This window comes from Toxotes jaculatrix, chromosome 5 (genome assembly GCF_017976425.1).
Source record: "Toxotes jaculatrix isolate fToxJac2 chromosome 5, fToxJac2.pri, whole genome shotgun sequence".
In the NCBI taxonomy this organism is placed as follows: Eukaryota; Metazoa; Chordata; class Actinopteri; family Toxotidae; genus Toxotes; species Toxotes jaculatrix.
This window is the reverse complement of record NC_054398.1, coordinates 7,168,494-7,183,924: the sequence shown is the minus strand read 5'-3', so window position 1 is coordinate 7,183,924 and position 15,431 is coordinate 7,168,494. Positions and strand designations below refer to the sequence as shown.

General features: G+C 40.2%; 1 protein-coding gene across 1 annotated transcript; it reads right to left on the bottom strand.

Annotated features, from left to right (window-relative positions):
- Window positions 1-5,831: 5,831 nt before the first annotated feature.
- si:dkey-246g23.4 (uncharacterized protein LOC559426 homolog) lies at window positions 5,832-13,036 on the bottom strand. Its single transcript, XM_041038859.1, has 7 exons — window positions 12,998-13,036; window positions 11,253-11,516; window positions 10,814-10,957; window positions 10,440-10,724; window positions 10,030-10,373; window positions 9,584-9,824; window positions 5,832-6,034 (listed from the first exon to the last, which is right to left on the bottom strand). Exons 2-7 carry the CDS (start codon window positions 11,479-11,481, stop codon window positions 5,832-5,834), a joined length of 1,446 nt encoding a protein of 481 aa, XP_040894793.1. The 5' UTR covers window positions 11,482-11,516; window positions 12,998-13,036.
- Window positions 13,037-15,431: the final 2,395 nt, after the last annotated feature.

The window sequence follows — 15,431 nt, the reverse complement described above, 5'->3', positions numbered from 1 at the left end:
TTGAATTATCCTGTCACAGTATTCGAAAAGTGTAGCACACCCTTAACCATCCTCAGTTCTTAACGAGGAAAAGACTGCAGCTGCACAGTTTCCAGCAGCAGACAGTGTGCTAATATTTCCAGACATGTTTACACATACATCATCCATATCCTGCCTCCTTTCTAAATCCGGAGCACAGTACAGTGCAGTATACATGAATATTAAATAAAGTAAACAACAGTATTCATGAAGAGAATAAGGGGTGAAATATTCACAAATCCCAGGTTACTGATAAAAGAATTTAAGTGCATGAATACGCACACTGTACTGTAACTCCATGCACACAAAGGTATGCACATAACTGCTCCCACAGCACAACAGGACATGGCATTCAGTCTGGACACAGCATCCATTTGTACATTTATGAATGAGAGGAAAGTGTGAATCCAGAAATCCTGTTCAGAAACAGACTCTCCACTCAAAAGGCAAAAATTCCTTCAATCTGGAGAGGGCGGAGTGTCTGCGAGTCTCATGGGGTTTGATATCACATGTTTGTACTCTGCGATGGTCAAGATTAATTCCAGTCTGATTCATGGTGTAATAGTTGGTAGCTGTCCAGAGGTGGATCTGCCTCAGTGGTCAGGGCAGCCCCTCTTCCACATGTGACGATTACACAGGCGCAGTGAGTATGATTTTATACAAACCAAAAGGAAAAACCTAACACACATTTCATAATACAGCTCAGCCTGTGCATCTGGAGGGAATGTGTGATGAAAAACAGATTTGTTTGTGTTGATAGTCTGAGGTTTCTACCCCTATGTACCCAAAACATTTACAAGGTGTGATATACTGTGTGTGTATGTGTATACACCTGTGACTGGTAACAGTTGCTTCAGTAATTCACAACATTTCGGGTTGAAATGGGAAATTTGTGGTTTATGTCTTATAAAAACCTGTCTGAAATATGAACTCTTACTGTTGAATACATTTTAGACTCTGGCACAGGAAGCATTTTGCCACTGGAGGAATTTTGGGTTAACGAACAACAAACAAGACTTCTGTGTCTACGAGCATGGCTCTGTGAGGCGTCACTTAAAGGCAAAGCAGTGCACTGAGTGCAAAAAAAAAAGTAAACAAATAAATAAATAACATCTTCACAAAGTGTTGGACCCACAGACAGACCACTTGTGTGGCTACAAATGAGCTAACCAGGTGAACAGGCCATTTATCACTTTATTGTCAGAATGATCTTTACTAGCACGCTACTCTGGTGGGCGGCTCTTGTGTCAGTTTGCTGAAGCCTGAAGCAGAAGCCTGTGAAATCCATTCATTCCAAATGAGGGCTGTCAGCCGGGGTCAGGCCGAAGGGTCAGGGGTGAGGTGTGATTGGTTGGTATTAGGTTGGATTTGGAGAAGGGAGAAAGTTGCACTTATGGGTTGTAACCTCTCACAACACATGCAGGAGAATAATAGACTTAAATACACACAGTATACAATACTAAAGTAAGTCTGAAGAATTTCTTCTGGAAGCACATTTGTACCCTAATGTAATTTCATGCCATTGTGCCAAGTGAGCGAGGAATCACGTCCCCATAGTTCTTGTTGTGCGTGTACTGAGCAAAAGACAAGTCTTTAAAAGAGCTTTTGACTCAAGCAGTTCATTCAAATCTAATTTTCTCCCTTTGATGTGTTGTATATCAACACCAATAAAAATTCCCTTTGCTCTGTTTTACGGTCTCACATTTAAAAAGTTCAGCGAGCACTAACTGCATCCCAGCATTTGGTTTTAATGTGTGCCTGATAGAATATAAACCTTGTGCAGCTGAAGAGGGCCGATAAATCTCAGACTTAATGGCTGTTTCAGTCAGCGATAGGATGTGCGTTTGTCTTGTTTGCACAGTTTGAGTTTGAGCGATGTGAGGAAACAAAATACACACATACAGTAAGGACGCATCTAAGAACAAGATTGTGTTGTGGATTTATTTGACTATAAAGAGACAATGAGGGTAGGATTGGCACCATCCTTCATTTTACTAGATCATTTAACCAAATAAATCAACAAAGTGATGGAAAAGTTTCTATACTGGTAATATAATCTGATAATGTACCTCTAGATCTATACTAGACTAAAACTAATGTTTTTGATCTCAAATATGAAGTATTGCTGCTTCTGTGTGTCTTTGAATGTGTGCCTTTTTAAGTGTATATGAGATACAATGGCCTTGATGAGTTAAAGTGGGGCAGCTGTTTGAAGATGAGGGCTGGCACTGGCTCATGGAAAAAGAGCAGAAGAGGAGGAAGATCACAGGAGGAAAAGAAACGGAACATGGAATTGGAGCACAGAAGAAATGGAGATGGGCTGATAAAGGGTTGAAAGACAACGAGGGGTTTTCGTAGACCAAACATCTGTCTGCTCTCTCTTCTTAATCATGCTTTTACAGCTAAAATCTTAAAAAAAAAAAAAAAAAAAAAAAAAAAAAAAAGAATTTGCAGAGGGAGTCTTTCAAAAGAAGCTGTGAGACTCTGAGAGTTTTTGGCCTAAAAAGTTTTCAGCCAAGTTATGAGATGCCAGAAAAAAACAAACAAACCCAAATCTCTTTTTAATTTTTCAGAATCTGCTCAGTTCAGCTCAGCAACAGACCTCATGCACATGGCCCATGTTTGAAGTGCAATTCTGGAGGTTGTGTGTGGGTCTGGTTGCTAGTTATGCTCATTAAACAAAGCCCCCTGTAGCCACACTAATCATTTCTCATTACCAGCACGTCTTTCTCTTCTCTTCTAATCAGTGAGGTGGTTAGAGCCATGCCCGATCTCCAGTGCTTTCCCTTCATGGCCATTTCATTCTTGTATCATTATCCTTTATCCTCTAATGGCCCTAACCACCACAAACTCTACTGTACTCTGCTACTGTTAGCTCTGAGGGTTGCCCCAGTATACTGTAATTGCGTCTTTTCTGTAATTCTCTGTCCCTTCCTTCCCTCTCTGCTCAGCTCTCATCATTTCCCTTTTCCTACTGTTCCTCTCCCCTCTCGTGCTCCTCCTTAGTTTTAAGTTTCCCTCTTTGTTTTTACCTCTCCCAACTGGTTTCTCCTCTTCCACATGCAGCGACCATCTGTACTCTCCTCTCCCTTTCCCTTCCATTTTTGTTTCTCCCTTTTTTGCTCTCAGTCTTCCTCCTTCTCATCTCCCCTCTACTCTTTATCGTCCCGCTACCGAGCACTTTGAACTCAGGTAGATGTGCAGCATTCCTCAACATGACCCCTTGGAGCAAAGTTGGCTTTAACAAAAAAAGAAAAGGAGAGGAAAAAAAAAAAACGAAACTATTTCAGCTGTTTCTATAGTGACTCTGTGCCCAGGGGTTCCACTGTGGGGTCAAAGTGACCGAGAGGCGCTGTCTGACTTCAAAGCTCTTCCTGTGCTTTCTGCTTTATTGGAGTTGATGCTGACGGGGTAAAATGTAGACAGTCCCATATTCCTGCTGCTCTACACACACACACACACACACACACACACACCTGTGCAATGAGGTGCCGGGTGAAAACTGAATTTGTCCCACATAGTCGCCAGAAGTTAAAGCACACGAGATCTTCTCACCAGTCCTCTGCTGGTCCTGTACATGAACAAATATTATAGTTAGTGTGACAAAATAATGTTTGGTCAGCATTTCTAAAAAAAAAAAAAAAAAAAAGCCACTTCAAGAACCTCTGAGTTAAGATGCTGTTGTTAAAGGGACGCTCCAGCCAATTACTGGTACTGCACTTTCATAACATGGTGAGGTGTGGGGGGGCACAAGAGACCCGTCAAAACTGCTCCAGCAGAGGTGGAAATATTCTGACTTTTAGGTGCCAGTATGGTTCAAGCCCCTCAGTTAATTCTGAATCCTGCATTGCCCATGATGCAAAGACAAGAACGAACACCCATGTTCAAATTATAGTCAGTAATTAACTCAACAAATTAAAAAAACGTTATCTTAAAGGAAATGTTGTTTAACTCAGCAGTTTGTTCTTTTGTTTATTGCTCTCTCAGACAAGTTATTCCTTTTATGTGCAGTACAGAGAGTGTGTAAATTTGGGCTAAGGGCTTTCAGGCTGACTGATAGGCAATTAAAAGATCACATTTCCTCATGTATCAAGTAACAGTAGACGTTACTGGACTGGAAATCCTCTGATAACTTTGAACTGGCAGTCTTCCTTTCCCTGATAATAGGTGGCCTCTTCTCCCTCTTGGCAGTCAACCATTTCATACTGTGTGTGTGCGACTGTGTGTGAGTGTTTGGTTTTCATGTAGTGTTTCTATGAAACATGGATTATGTCTTTGTTCCTGTCTGGGAGATCAAAGGCTTGTGGTATTTTGTGACCAGCTCTCTTATTGTGGTAAGTTTTCTTTTCTGCAGTCTCTTTCCTTTGGTGTGCGTATGTGTGTGTGTGTGTAGCTTGTGTCTGTTAGTGCGGGGGGGGGGGGGGGGGGATTTCAGTGTGGGCCGCTGTTTGTAAACCTCGGTTTGGAGTTTGTTATAGAAGATTTACAGAGAGTGACATGTTTATTTCTAATTGTTGTATTTGCATTATACCAGACCAGAGATGTTTATCTGGTGCCTCTCCTTGGTTCAGGGTTATGAAAGCTAGTTTTCTTGACGGTTGCACATACCAAACATTCTGCAGCAGAGGAAGAAAATGAAGAAATGCTTTTCTCACTCAGTTTCAGGCTGCACTGGGACATGACTTGGAATGACATTCACTGAACCACTTAGAACTTATTTTGTTGTTTCGGCCAAGTAATTTAACACTTCAGTTCACTTTGAGGCTGTTTAAAATCGGCTTTTAAGTTAAAAAGGGCAAGCTTCATATATTTTGCTTAGGTTTTAATCACCAAACCAAAACAACTGATGCAACTCACTGCAATTTGGTTGTTTGGTTTATCTGTAAACTCCTTAAAATTCCCTGCGGTGTGTTATGTGCATTTACCTTCAATCCTCAGCTCGGCCCTGCAGGTGTGAAGGCTGAACATGCAACATCAGTATCTTCTCACTGGAGGGAGCCATTGTCATATTTTCACAGTGTAAACCAGCATTCATCCATGCATGTGTGCAACAATGACAGTGCGAAAAAAAAGAGCAACCCCCTCCCCCTTATCAATTCATTACCAATATCTTAAAATTATACAACAGTACTGGCTTGATAAAACACACAACACATTTAATAATAATTAATTAGGAGTTAGGAATTATGAAGAGCATGAAGATGAAGAGCCCTCATTTAAACACTTCATGTCTTAAAAATTTACATTAATATTCACAATTTAACCACATACTTAAATTAGAAATAGGAATAACAACTGGAAAATTTTCAAATCAATGGTGCATCACATTTAGCAAATATTCCAGCCACTCTCTATGAAACAAGAGCCACTGACTTCTACACTGCCACTGAGCTCTTGTTTTATGAATAAGGTAGTTTACTTTCTTGGGCAAAACGAAGCTTTAAGTGTCTTTGTTGAGGTTTGGTCAACAATAAAGTGTTTTTAAATAACTTTTAAGTTAAGTTTCTGCAGGTCTGATCATATTTGTAATGTTAAAAATTAAATTAAACAAATAAAATTATCACTGTGTTTCTTTCTTAAACAGGACAGATTTGCTGCAAAACTATTCATTGATCAGTTCCAGACTCCAAACCATCCGGTGAAGCAGATGATTCTTTGCTACATTCTTTTGTGTTGACCTCTGAACTCCTCCCTCCCTGCATTTCTTAGAAAAGACACCGTCTCAGTCTTGACTGTAAGTTTTGCATTTTTTTGACAGTGACCTTGAGATTCAACTTCGCTTCCATCAGCAACAGAAACTATTTCTCCATCTTTCATGTCATACCCAGCTCTTTGGCTTCAGACCTGAGGCTTTGTCCCATTTTGTCCGTATGCTTGTCGTGATTCTTGGTGCTTGACCCCTGACCCCTGCGGTTCATCTGATGCAGGAGCAGCAGGAACAGGGCAGAGACAATGAGAGCCACTCCAGCCATGATGAATCCTGTCCCGTAATCGCTCATCTTATCAATGAAGAATCCTAAAATGAAAAGTAAACGAGTTAGTGATTTGCGGCTTTGACACGGTCACATATTTCATTCCTGACTGGACTGCTGGCCAAAACACAGCAATATCGCAATATTACGTTGTTGTTTTGGCTTCATTTAATAGCCTGCAGTTATAAATGAGGCAAAAGACTGAGGCAGAGATAAGCAGAAGAGGACTGGACGATTAATTTCATCCTGAGGTGGTAATGCCAGTACTTTCCTTCTGTGAAGGAAACATAATTAGAACGCTTTGATACCTCCTCAACATCCATCAACTCTCTGCTCTTCAAAGTGCTCAAAGTACGGAACGGTACAGTAAATAAGTTAGAAATAGCCTCTGTGTCAGAGGGACCATGTTAAGTTATAAATAGTACACCACAGGCTACATTTGTATCTCCTCTACTTCAATTAGCACTTCACTTGATTTGAGGTCAGTGTCAGCCTTTAGCGTTGTCTTAAATTCAACATTTACATGTGATGGTATCACTTTAATCTAAATTAGATGGTTTGCAAGAACTTGTTAAACAGAGATTAATGAAGATGTAGTGAGGACACACTGCTTTTTAAATTTTTTTTATTTTTTGCATTTCACCGAGGGATAAGGTGGGCTGAATAAAACTTTTCAGATATTCTCAGGATCTGCCAGATCGCCTTCACACCTCCCACAATAAAAATGTCAGAATTACCATAATGGAACGACCCTTCTCCAACCCAAAGAGGCCGATGTTCTGTCATGATAATAGAATCAACAGCAGGATGTAACCTCACTTTGTGACCCTTTGCGGTCACACTAGCCGTGGATCTCAAGAGAAAGAAAGCATATGGTGAAAAGGTTCAAGGAACAGACGGATGTTTTAATTCAACAAACTGAAATATATTTCATGCAGGAAAATCATCAGTACCAGTGATCCTCTCTCTCCCTCTCTGTCTCACACACACACACACACACACACACACACACACACACACACACACACACACACACACACACACACACACACACACACACACACACACACACACACACACACACACACACACACACACACACACACACACACACACACACACCTCCTCTCTCTTACACTGCCTGAGTTTTTCCTACCTGTCTGATAAGAAACTGAACAGACACCTGCCATAAATTCTAGGGTACATTCCTGAAGTAACACTGGTATTTTCTCCCTAGTTATGTGCAAGTCTGAATTAGCATGAATATAGCTGTCCAAATACTCAGTGACCCAGATAATATTACTCAGCAAATGTTTTTTATGAAAATTGGTGCAACTCCCATATCTGTGTGATGTGTAATGCCCGTTATGAGATGCCAGACTTAACACATTGTTTGCTGTGTGCCCACACTGCCACCTAGTGACCATACATAGTTAGCTCTCATTTATTAGCATTATTGAGAGTAATCTTAAGTTAACTTGCCCTAAATCATTCTGAATGATTCCTTGATGTGCTGCACTATGATCTTTGTTCAAACCTTTTGATTTCCGGAATATTATTTATAATGCCGATGTAATGTAATTCATATAATATCCTGTTTACAGTCAGCGTTGGCTGACCATTGATAAGAAAACTTAAAATTAATTATCCTTGAGTAAGGAAAACTCCAGAGTCTTAGTAGAAGACAAATTAAGAGATATTAAAAATGAGGAAAAATGAGAATGGAGGTTAGAAGGACTAAGTAGGGGAATGGAAAGCATTTGTTTATGTTTTCTAAGCTTTTCATGACTCCACTTAATTCATAATAAAAATGATATACAGCTTTAAAAGGAAAGTCCAAGTACATGTACATATATCCTGCAGAGCGAAATAATAGCAGCCTGACACATTTCAAAAACAGCTAATTGCTCCCATTCCCTGTTTTTTTTTTTTTTTTTTTTGGCTACACTAACAGCCTCTTTGGAAAACCATAAATACCATCAAATGAATCCAAACTACAATTAGGTGAAAGTGTTTTTTTCCCCACTCTGTTGGAGAGGGTTCCCCTGCTGATTTACTGCTGGCTGTGTTCAGAGGCAGGACACTTTCTGGCAGGGGTGGCTGTGCCTGGGTGCCAAAGTCAAGCTGGGTGTTTTTCAGGCTGTATTTACTTCTATTGTTTAAAGTTGTGTGTGAAAATGGGTTGTAACTTGAAAAATCGGGCTCAAATACTCACTGGTTTGTAGGACATTGCTGTGGGTGGTGTGGCTGCAGTTTGTAACGGTTTGCCAGAGAAAGGACAGGAAAACAATTTTTCCTACTTTCTACCACTGAGTACCAGTGGCATTTTAACTGCCATTTTACATGAAAAGGTGACTATTTTTTAAATTTTTTTTTACAAGAGAAAATATTAATGAAGGTACCTGCATATAGATTGGTTTAAAAGATCGTGTGTATGCGAAAGTTGTCACTTGTAGTGATGCACGCACAGAGAAATATCACTTCATTTTGCGGATTCCTTCAGCTCTACAGAGCAATTTATTGTCTTTAGGCTCATTGTTTTGGTTTTCTGGCCCGCATCTTTAATGTTTTGGTTGACTCTCACCACTCTCATCAGTATTATTGTCAGTATCAGCACAAAGATACAGAAGGAAAAGCACCTGTACACTAACTGGAGCATAAAGTTAGAAGGTAAGACAGTTAGTGACCACCTAGAGATCATACTGAAGCTAAACCAAGCTAAAGAGTCAGATGGTTTTCTCAGGTGCTAGTGATCATCAAAATAGTGAAAGGAGTGTGAATAATGGGCTTACATTTGTAGAAGCTGCTTGCTAGCAAGCTCACCATATCGTGATAATAAAGTGGCTATAAGTGACCACAAAAACAGTTATTGAAGTTTTAAAGAGGTCTCAGAAAAAAAAAATCCTATTTTCTTTTGACAAGACAGTATGCCTTTTTCTCTGTTGTTTTGCCATTATTTTACCCCAATTGTTCCCCACAGTGTATGAGTTTGGGCAAATGTCTCAAGTAACAGAATGGAAAGTCAGTGGGGAAGAAATCCCATTAAAAAATAAATAAATAAAGAATCTTTGGGAAGCGATCGTCCGTGAAATTAACACAACCTTAAAGCATCATGACATTATAATTCTTGCATAGTTGCTCTTTGAATAGAAAACCTGTGCCTCCTGTGGGATGGACCATTGACAAAATCCATGATTAAGTGAGGGGTAGTGTTGCATGTCAGGAACGTATAAAAATCAAATTTTCATTAAATAGGCTCATCGGGTTGAAGTTACAATGCAGAACAGTGTATAAGCACATTAATGTGTTGGAAGAATAGGACCAGGAGAGTGACAGACACTGCAACCTTGAGTTAATAATTTGGCTTTTTTCCTGAATCTCTGCTAACAGAAATGTTAACACGCAAGAAATTAAATACTATTATGTTCTACTCTTCATGTTTATTTCTTGCTTTCACAGCAAGTTAGCATGGTGGAGTGGATCACAGGGAATATTACAGCAACCACGCTAAGCTGAAATCTATTTCTTTTTGATATGTAGGGTATGTACACTGTGTACTTGCAGTTGACTATCAAAGCATATTTCTCACTCACCAGCGATGGGTGGTCCAAAGAGGCCTCCGCTGCTGCGTATGAGCATGAAAAACCCCAGTGCACTTCCGAGCCTGTGGACGCCCACAACCTCAGCCAGCACAGTGATGTGGATGGAGACCGTGGCGCCGTACACGAGACCATAAGCTGCGCTGAAAGCAACCAGCTCTGGGAACGAAGACGCCAGTGGGCAGAGGAGTAACACAGTACCCAGCAGAATCACTGTAGCTGTCAGCTGTTGCACCTGGTGGGAACAGAGACAAAGGAAAACAGACTATGCATTAGCTGTTGCAGTGATGTGGCCTCGACATCTACCTGTATACACTTTTCACACTGGAAATACACAAATTTTTTTAAAGGAGCAGTTTGGCATTTTAGGAAATCAGTTTGTTTGCTTTCCTGACGATAATTACAAGAGAATATTCACCACTTCCCACTACTGAACATACCGTTTCCACCAGTCTCAGGTTTGCCACCCAGCCGAAGAACACCCTTGCAAACAGGTCCAGCACAGCAGAGATGGACATGAGTGCAGCTGCCTGGTACTCCTCAATGCCCTTACTGCGAGCATAAGGAAACAGGAACAAAGCAGGAGCAAAGAAACCCAGAGCAGCAAACACCCCAAACATTGAGTAGACCATGAATCGAGCATTAGTGATGAGGGTATAATCTACGTAGCGCCGAATTTTGGTCCTTATTTGAGCCCTCTTAGTCCTGCAGTTTGGGTCTTCAGTTGAATTAGGTATCTCCTCAGGGTCTTCAAGGTCGGACCCCTCAGATATCCTCAGCTCATCTGTCTCTTGATCGTTTGGTTTGCCCTGCTCCGAGTCCTCTTTTGTGAGCAATTCCAGCGAAAAGCCTTGTTCTTCTGCTTTGACCTCACTGACACAAGTCAAATCTCTGGTGAATTTTAGGGGCCTCAGCAGCATCCCACATACACACAGGTTAAGCTGCAGACCCCCCAGGATCAGCAAAGCACCCCTCCATGAGTAACTGTCAATCAATAGCTGGAACATGGGTGTGAGGACAAAGGTAAGGATGCACTCTCCAGCGCTGGCCAAGGCATTAGCCACCGGACGCTTCTTCTCAAAGTACAAGCCTAGCATGGTCACTGTGGGGGTCCAGGTTAATGCATAGCCAAGACCTGCAGCAAAGGACATCAGTGCATATTGTATTTTGTGTATGTTTTTGGGATTGTGGTGTATGTTTGGACGTCTGCATCCAACCACTCACCATTTAGAAACCCCACTGTTAAGTAGAGTTCAACGAGGTTACGAGCAAAAGCCCCAATCACGACTCCTAAGCTGCAAATCAGTCCGCCGATTATTACTACAGAGCGATGGCTGTAGCGAGCACTCAGAGCAGATGCTACAGGAGCTGCACAGAGACACACAGGACATAGACAGATAATCCTGTTTAGCATATATACAGCAGAGTAAATTAATTCAGGGCAGTATACTGTACATTAAGCACTTCACAGCAGGTAAGAAATCCTTTTAACATTTTTAACATGTAAATGAAGATGTTCTCTTTAAATTTAATCCTGTTTGATCAATATTCTCAGTGAAGGCAGATATTAAGTTAAACCACATAAGACTTCAGAGGTTTAAGAGTTTTAAAATGAATCCTATTGTCACTTACTCACAGATTAAAAAAAAATAATAATAATTACCTACAATGTGAATGGTAGCCACAGCAATAGAGGTGATCCATGATGTTTCTGTTGCTGTGGTTTCAAAGTATTGGTGTATCTCAACATAGAATACACCAAAGGCCTTAATGACCCCAAAGGTCAGACCAAAGACTAAAAAGCAGGAGAGTGAGATGAACCAGGCGTAGCCACCATCAAGGGCAGGTGACACAGCTACCCCACCCTTCTGACCCTTCACCCGAGAGTCCATATTACTCTGCGCTGGTTTCTGCTACACTCAGATGTCTGAGGGAGAAACATATGGATGATATTTTTTATTTTTTGTAAAGTGATCATCAAAATATGCAAACTGAGACACGGATCAGAATGTACTCACCTCACTTATCTAAAAATTATTTTAAAAAGAATCTACAAAACTGAATGATGCACATAGTAAACACCTAGTAAAATACCAAAAGTATGTTGACACCATGTCCACATATTTTTGTCCATGTGAAATGTATTGTAAGTGCTGTACTTAAGTACAATCTTGAGGTACTTGCACTTTTTTATGTAATTTTCTTTACTTCTCCATCACATTTATTTGAGAGAACATTTTTGCCAATAACACTTTTTGTACGTTTAATCAAGTGACATTTTCAATGCAGGGCTTTTACTTGTAATGGTGGTATTTTTATATTGCAGTATGGCTACATTTACAGACCCTAAGCAATTATTTTCGTGTACATTTGGACCAAGGCTGTTCTTCGGAATTAGGGTAAATTTTTATGTTACAGCATACACTGAAAATTTGGACAATAGTGTTGCTCCAACAGTCTGAGCAAAGCCTTTCCTCTTTTAACATAACATCAGCCCTGTGCGCAAAGTCTATACAGTTAATAAATGTCTTTCCCAGTTTGGTGTGGAAAAACTCGACTGGCTGGCACAGAGCCCTGACCTCAACCCCAACAAGCACATTTGGGATTAACTGAAGTACCAACTGTGAGTCAGGTCTTATTGCCCAAAATCAATAGCCAACTGCACTAATGCTCTTATGGCTGAATAGGAGCAAAGCTCTCTGTCCAGGTTTCAAAATCTTACACATATCAGTGCTCATGTGTTTGGAATGGACATGGGTTTAATGTTCAAGTGTCCAAATACTTTTGACCACTTGGTGTAAGACTCACCAGTGCCCTTGTTGTTGAACCTTTGATTTTCTGTTACAACTGTTGTCTTTGCTTTCTTTCCTCGTGTGATAAAGGCTCATTTCAGCCTGCAGTAAAGTATTTCCAGGTTGACAGTTCAGTCCCTACTGAAACTATTCTGACTAATTATTACACTGCATGTAGTAGTAGTAGCAGCAGTAGTATTGCATTTGTGACTTCATTCATAAAGCAAATAAATTCGGTATAAAGAACTCATCTGGACTACAGGCTTATGTGAATACTGAGATGGTAAATCTTTTATGAATGTCAGGCACATGTTTGAGATTTTCAGGCATCTAGCTGTAGAGAAGAATACATCATTTATGACAGAAGGTCATTCGTGGACATATTTGACAGACAACAGTGCTTACAGCAGTCCAGAAAACGAAATGAAAACCAACAATTTGCCATCACAGTTACTGCAAGCAGATTAGATCAACCATACATGACTGGATTTAGCTCAATTCCTTTTTCAGTTGATGAAAAACCCTTTATAAACATATTAATAATGGAGATTCATGGACTACATGGGAACCTGTTCCCAAAGGATTTTCAAGCATTTTAATTATGGAGATTACCCACCTTCTGTGTGATTGGACTGAAACAGGTCTGGACCCAAATCTGGAACATGACCTCAAAACCTTGCAATGCAATTCAGAGAGAATCACAACAAAATTCACAGTCTTTAAATACATCACATTATATATAAAATCAGCTCTCTACCATACCTGTCGTCGTCAAATTGAAGCCATCATGCTTCTTCTGGCCAGGCCAGCTCGTCAGGCTGCATAAGTGACGGCTTTTGCACTCTTCCCTTGTCACATGCAGCTGGCGGTGCTGTCACTCACCTGGCAAAAGCAACATGCCTAACAGGCACTCTCAGAGAAAGTACATTCCAGGTTAAAGGGTGCAAGGGTCAAACATGGACAATAAGTGACAGATAAAAGAAAAAGACTGTTGAATTCAGGGATAGCAGAGGGTTAAACAGCGTGTGCCTTGTAACGTGAAATCCCACTGAGAAGTTATGTGTAACACACGTGCACATGAGCAGCTAACCTGGACAGACCTTTGTAACCCATTGTCTCTGGATTCCTCAATGCGTTAACAGCGTGAAAACAAAGACACATGCAGGGCAAAGTTTCATCAGCTGTTTTGTAAGCTCGTGTGAGCATGTGTGCGCTTGTGATTCAGTGTCAAGAGTGAGGGACAAAGAGCTGACTTGATCAGCAATAAAATCTTATCTGGAATTTGACACCATCAGTTCCCTTTCTTAGTATATTTAGAAACTGACGATCAGAATTGTAAATGGATGTTGAAAGATGTGGATGTCCCACAACTGAAGAAGAGTTTTTCTAACTTAACCTGCAACTCTACAAAAAAACATAATCACAAAATACTGATACATTACATTAGCGTTAGCAGGTAGTTAGCCTGGCATGCTAATACTTGAATCCATTCTTTAAATGTATGTTCTTGATTTTGGGAAGACTGAAAAAATAGATTCTTCAAAACTGTAACAGTCTGGTACAATGGTATATTTAGTTCAAACATTCACAAAGGCAGGAATTTCCAAATAATTCCTGTTGTTGTGCAGCAGCGCAACATTAGGACTGTGTGGATTTCAAAGTGGGAACTACTGAAATTGTTACACTTTCAATGTCCCACCCATTTATATACAGTCTATGTTCCCACCATAAACTGACACCCTTTTTTTGTGAAAACAGTCAGACAGTATTAATTGGCACATGATAAACTCCAACACGGGGAGATCAAGCTTCAGACTCAGACAACCGAGACAATGTTCCACATGGGGCAAGTCAACACAGCGGGACACCCAGCAAGTCCTTTCATAAGTGATAAGCTTTCACATGCTCACATCTCTCCTGCTGCCTCACAGACAGCCAACATGAATCCTCTGATGATCAATGTGTCAGAATATGTGAGAAACCAAAGTGAAACCAACAAGGTGCTCAGAGTGCACGCTTCCTCTAAGCAAAGTTTCTTTAAAAAGATAAAGCCTCAACATGATGCTGTTTGGTAGGTTATCAAAATATGCAAAACTACTACATCAAAAGACATTAAAAAAACTACATAAATACTATTTTTTAATATTCTAATGAAAAAACAGTTTGCTTTCTTTACTTTTTTCAATTCCAAGTTCACAAAACAGTAATTTATTAAGGACAAGAAATAGGATGCTTCTTGAATTTGTTTAATAGGTTGTGAATTAGTATGCATGGATCCTTCCACTCTACTGCTGTGTAACACTGACTCACTCGTTAACAAATAGCAAAAGATGGACATTATCTTAAATGTGACAAGACCATTTTACAGTCAGATGGCTTCATCATCCCACAAACAGCTCAGACAAAAGCGACATAAATTACCTTTAACTGCCTGTCTGTGGCACAGCTTGCCACTACACTTTTGCAAACTATTAATTCAGCTTATGAAGGACCTGTTTTATGATCTTTACAGTTCACTAAACAGGCAGAGTACCAAGGATTGCGGTGTGTCAGATTGTTACCTGGAACAAGCATCGTTAGAAATCCAAGTGCACAGTCTTTGGGCAAAGTTTCTGTGGGCTCCTGAGTCAGCAGACAACGGCAAAGACAGCCTATAGCCTTGCTCTAATAGGACAACAAATTATTATTTATGGTCTATTGATCACATTAGTTGTCCTGGAACTGTCAGCACAACACTAAACCACTTGAATCACAACATGGCGGTGACTCGTTAGCCTGAATTTGCACACTTTTCAAACGGGCTGAATTTATGTGTTGCAATTTTATACCCCTACATTTTATCGTAGGACCACTCCCTCTTTTAGTTTGAGAGATTTTTAACTTTAGTAGGGATCTACTAAGACAGATTGACAGAGGCAAAGTGGAATAAAACAATCTTTCTCTGTATCTGCCCATCATCCATACAATAATTTAGATGGGGATTACATAATATCCTGAAGAGAATTATCCATGCCTTTTTTTTTTTTTAACAGAAGATCTTCTGTAATTTT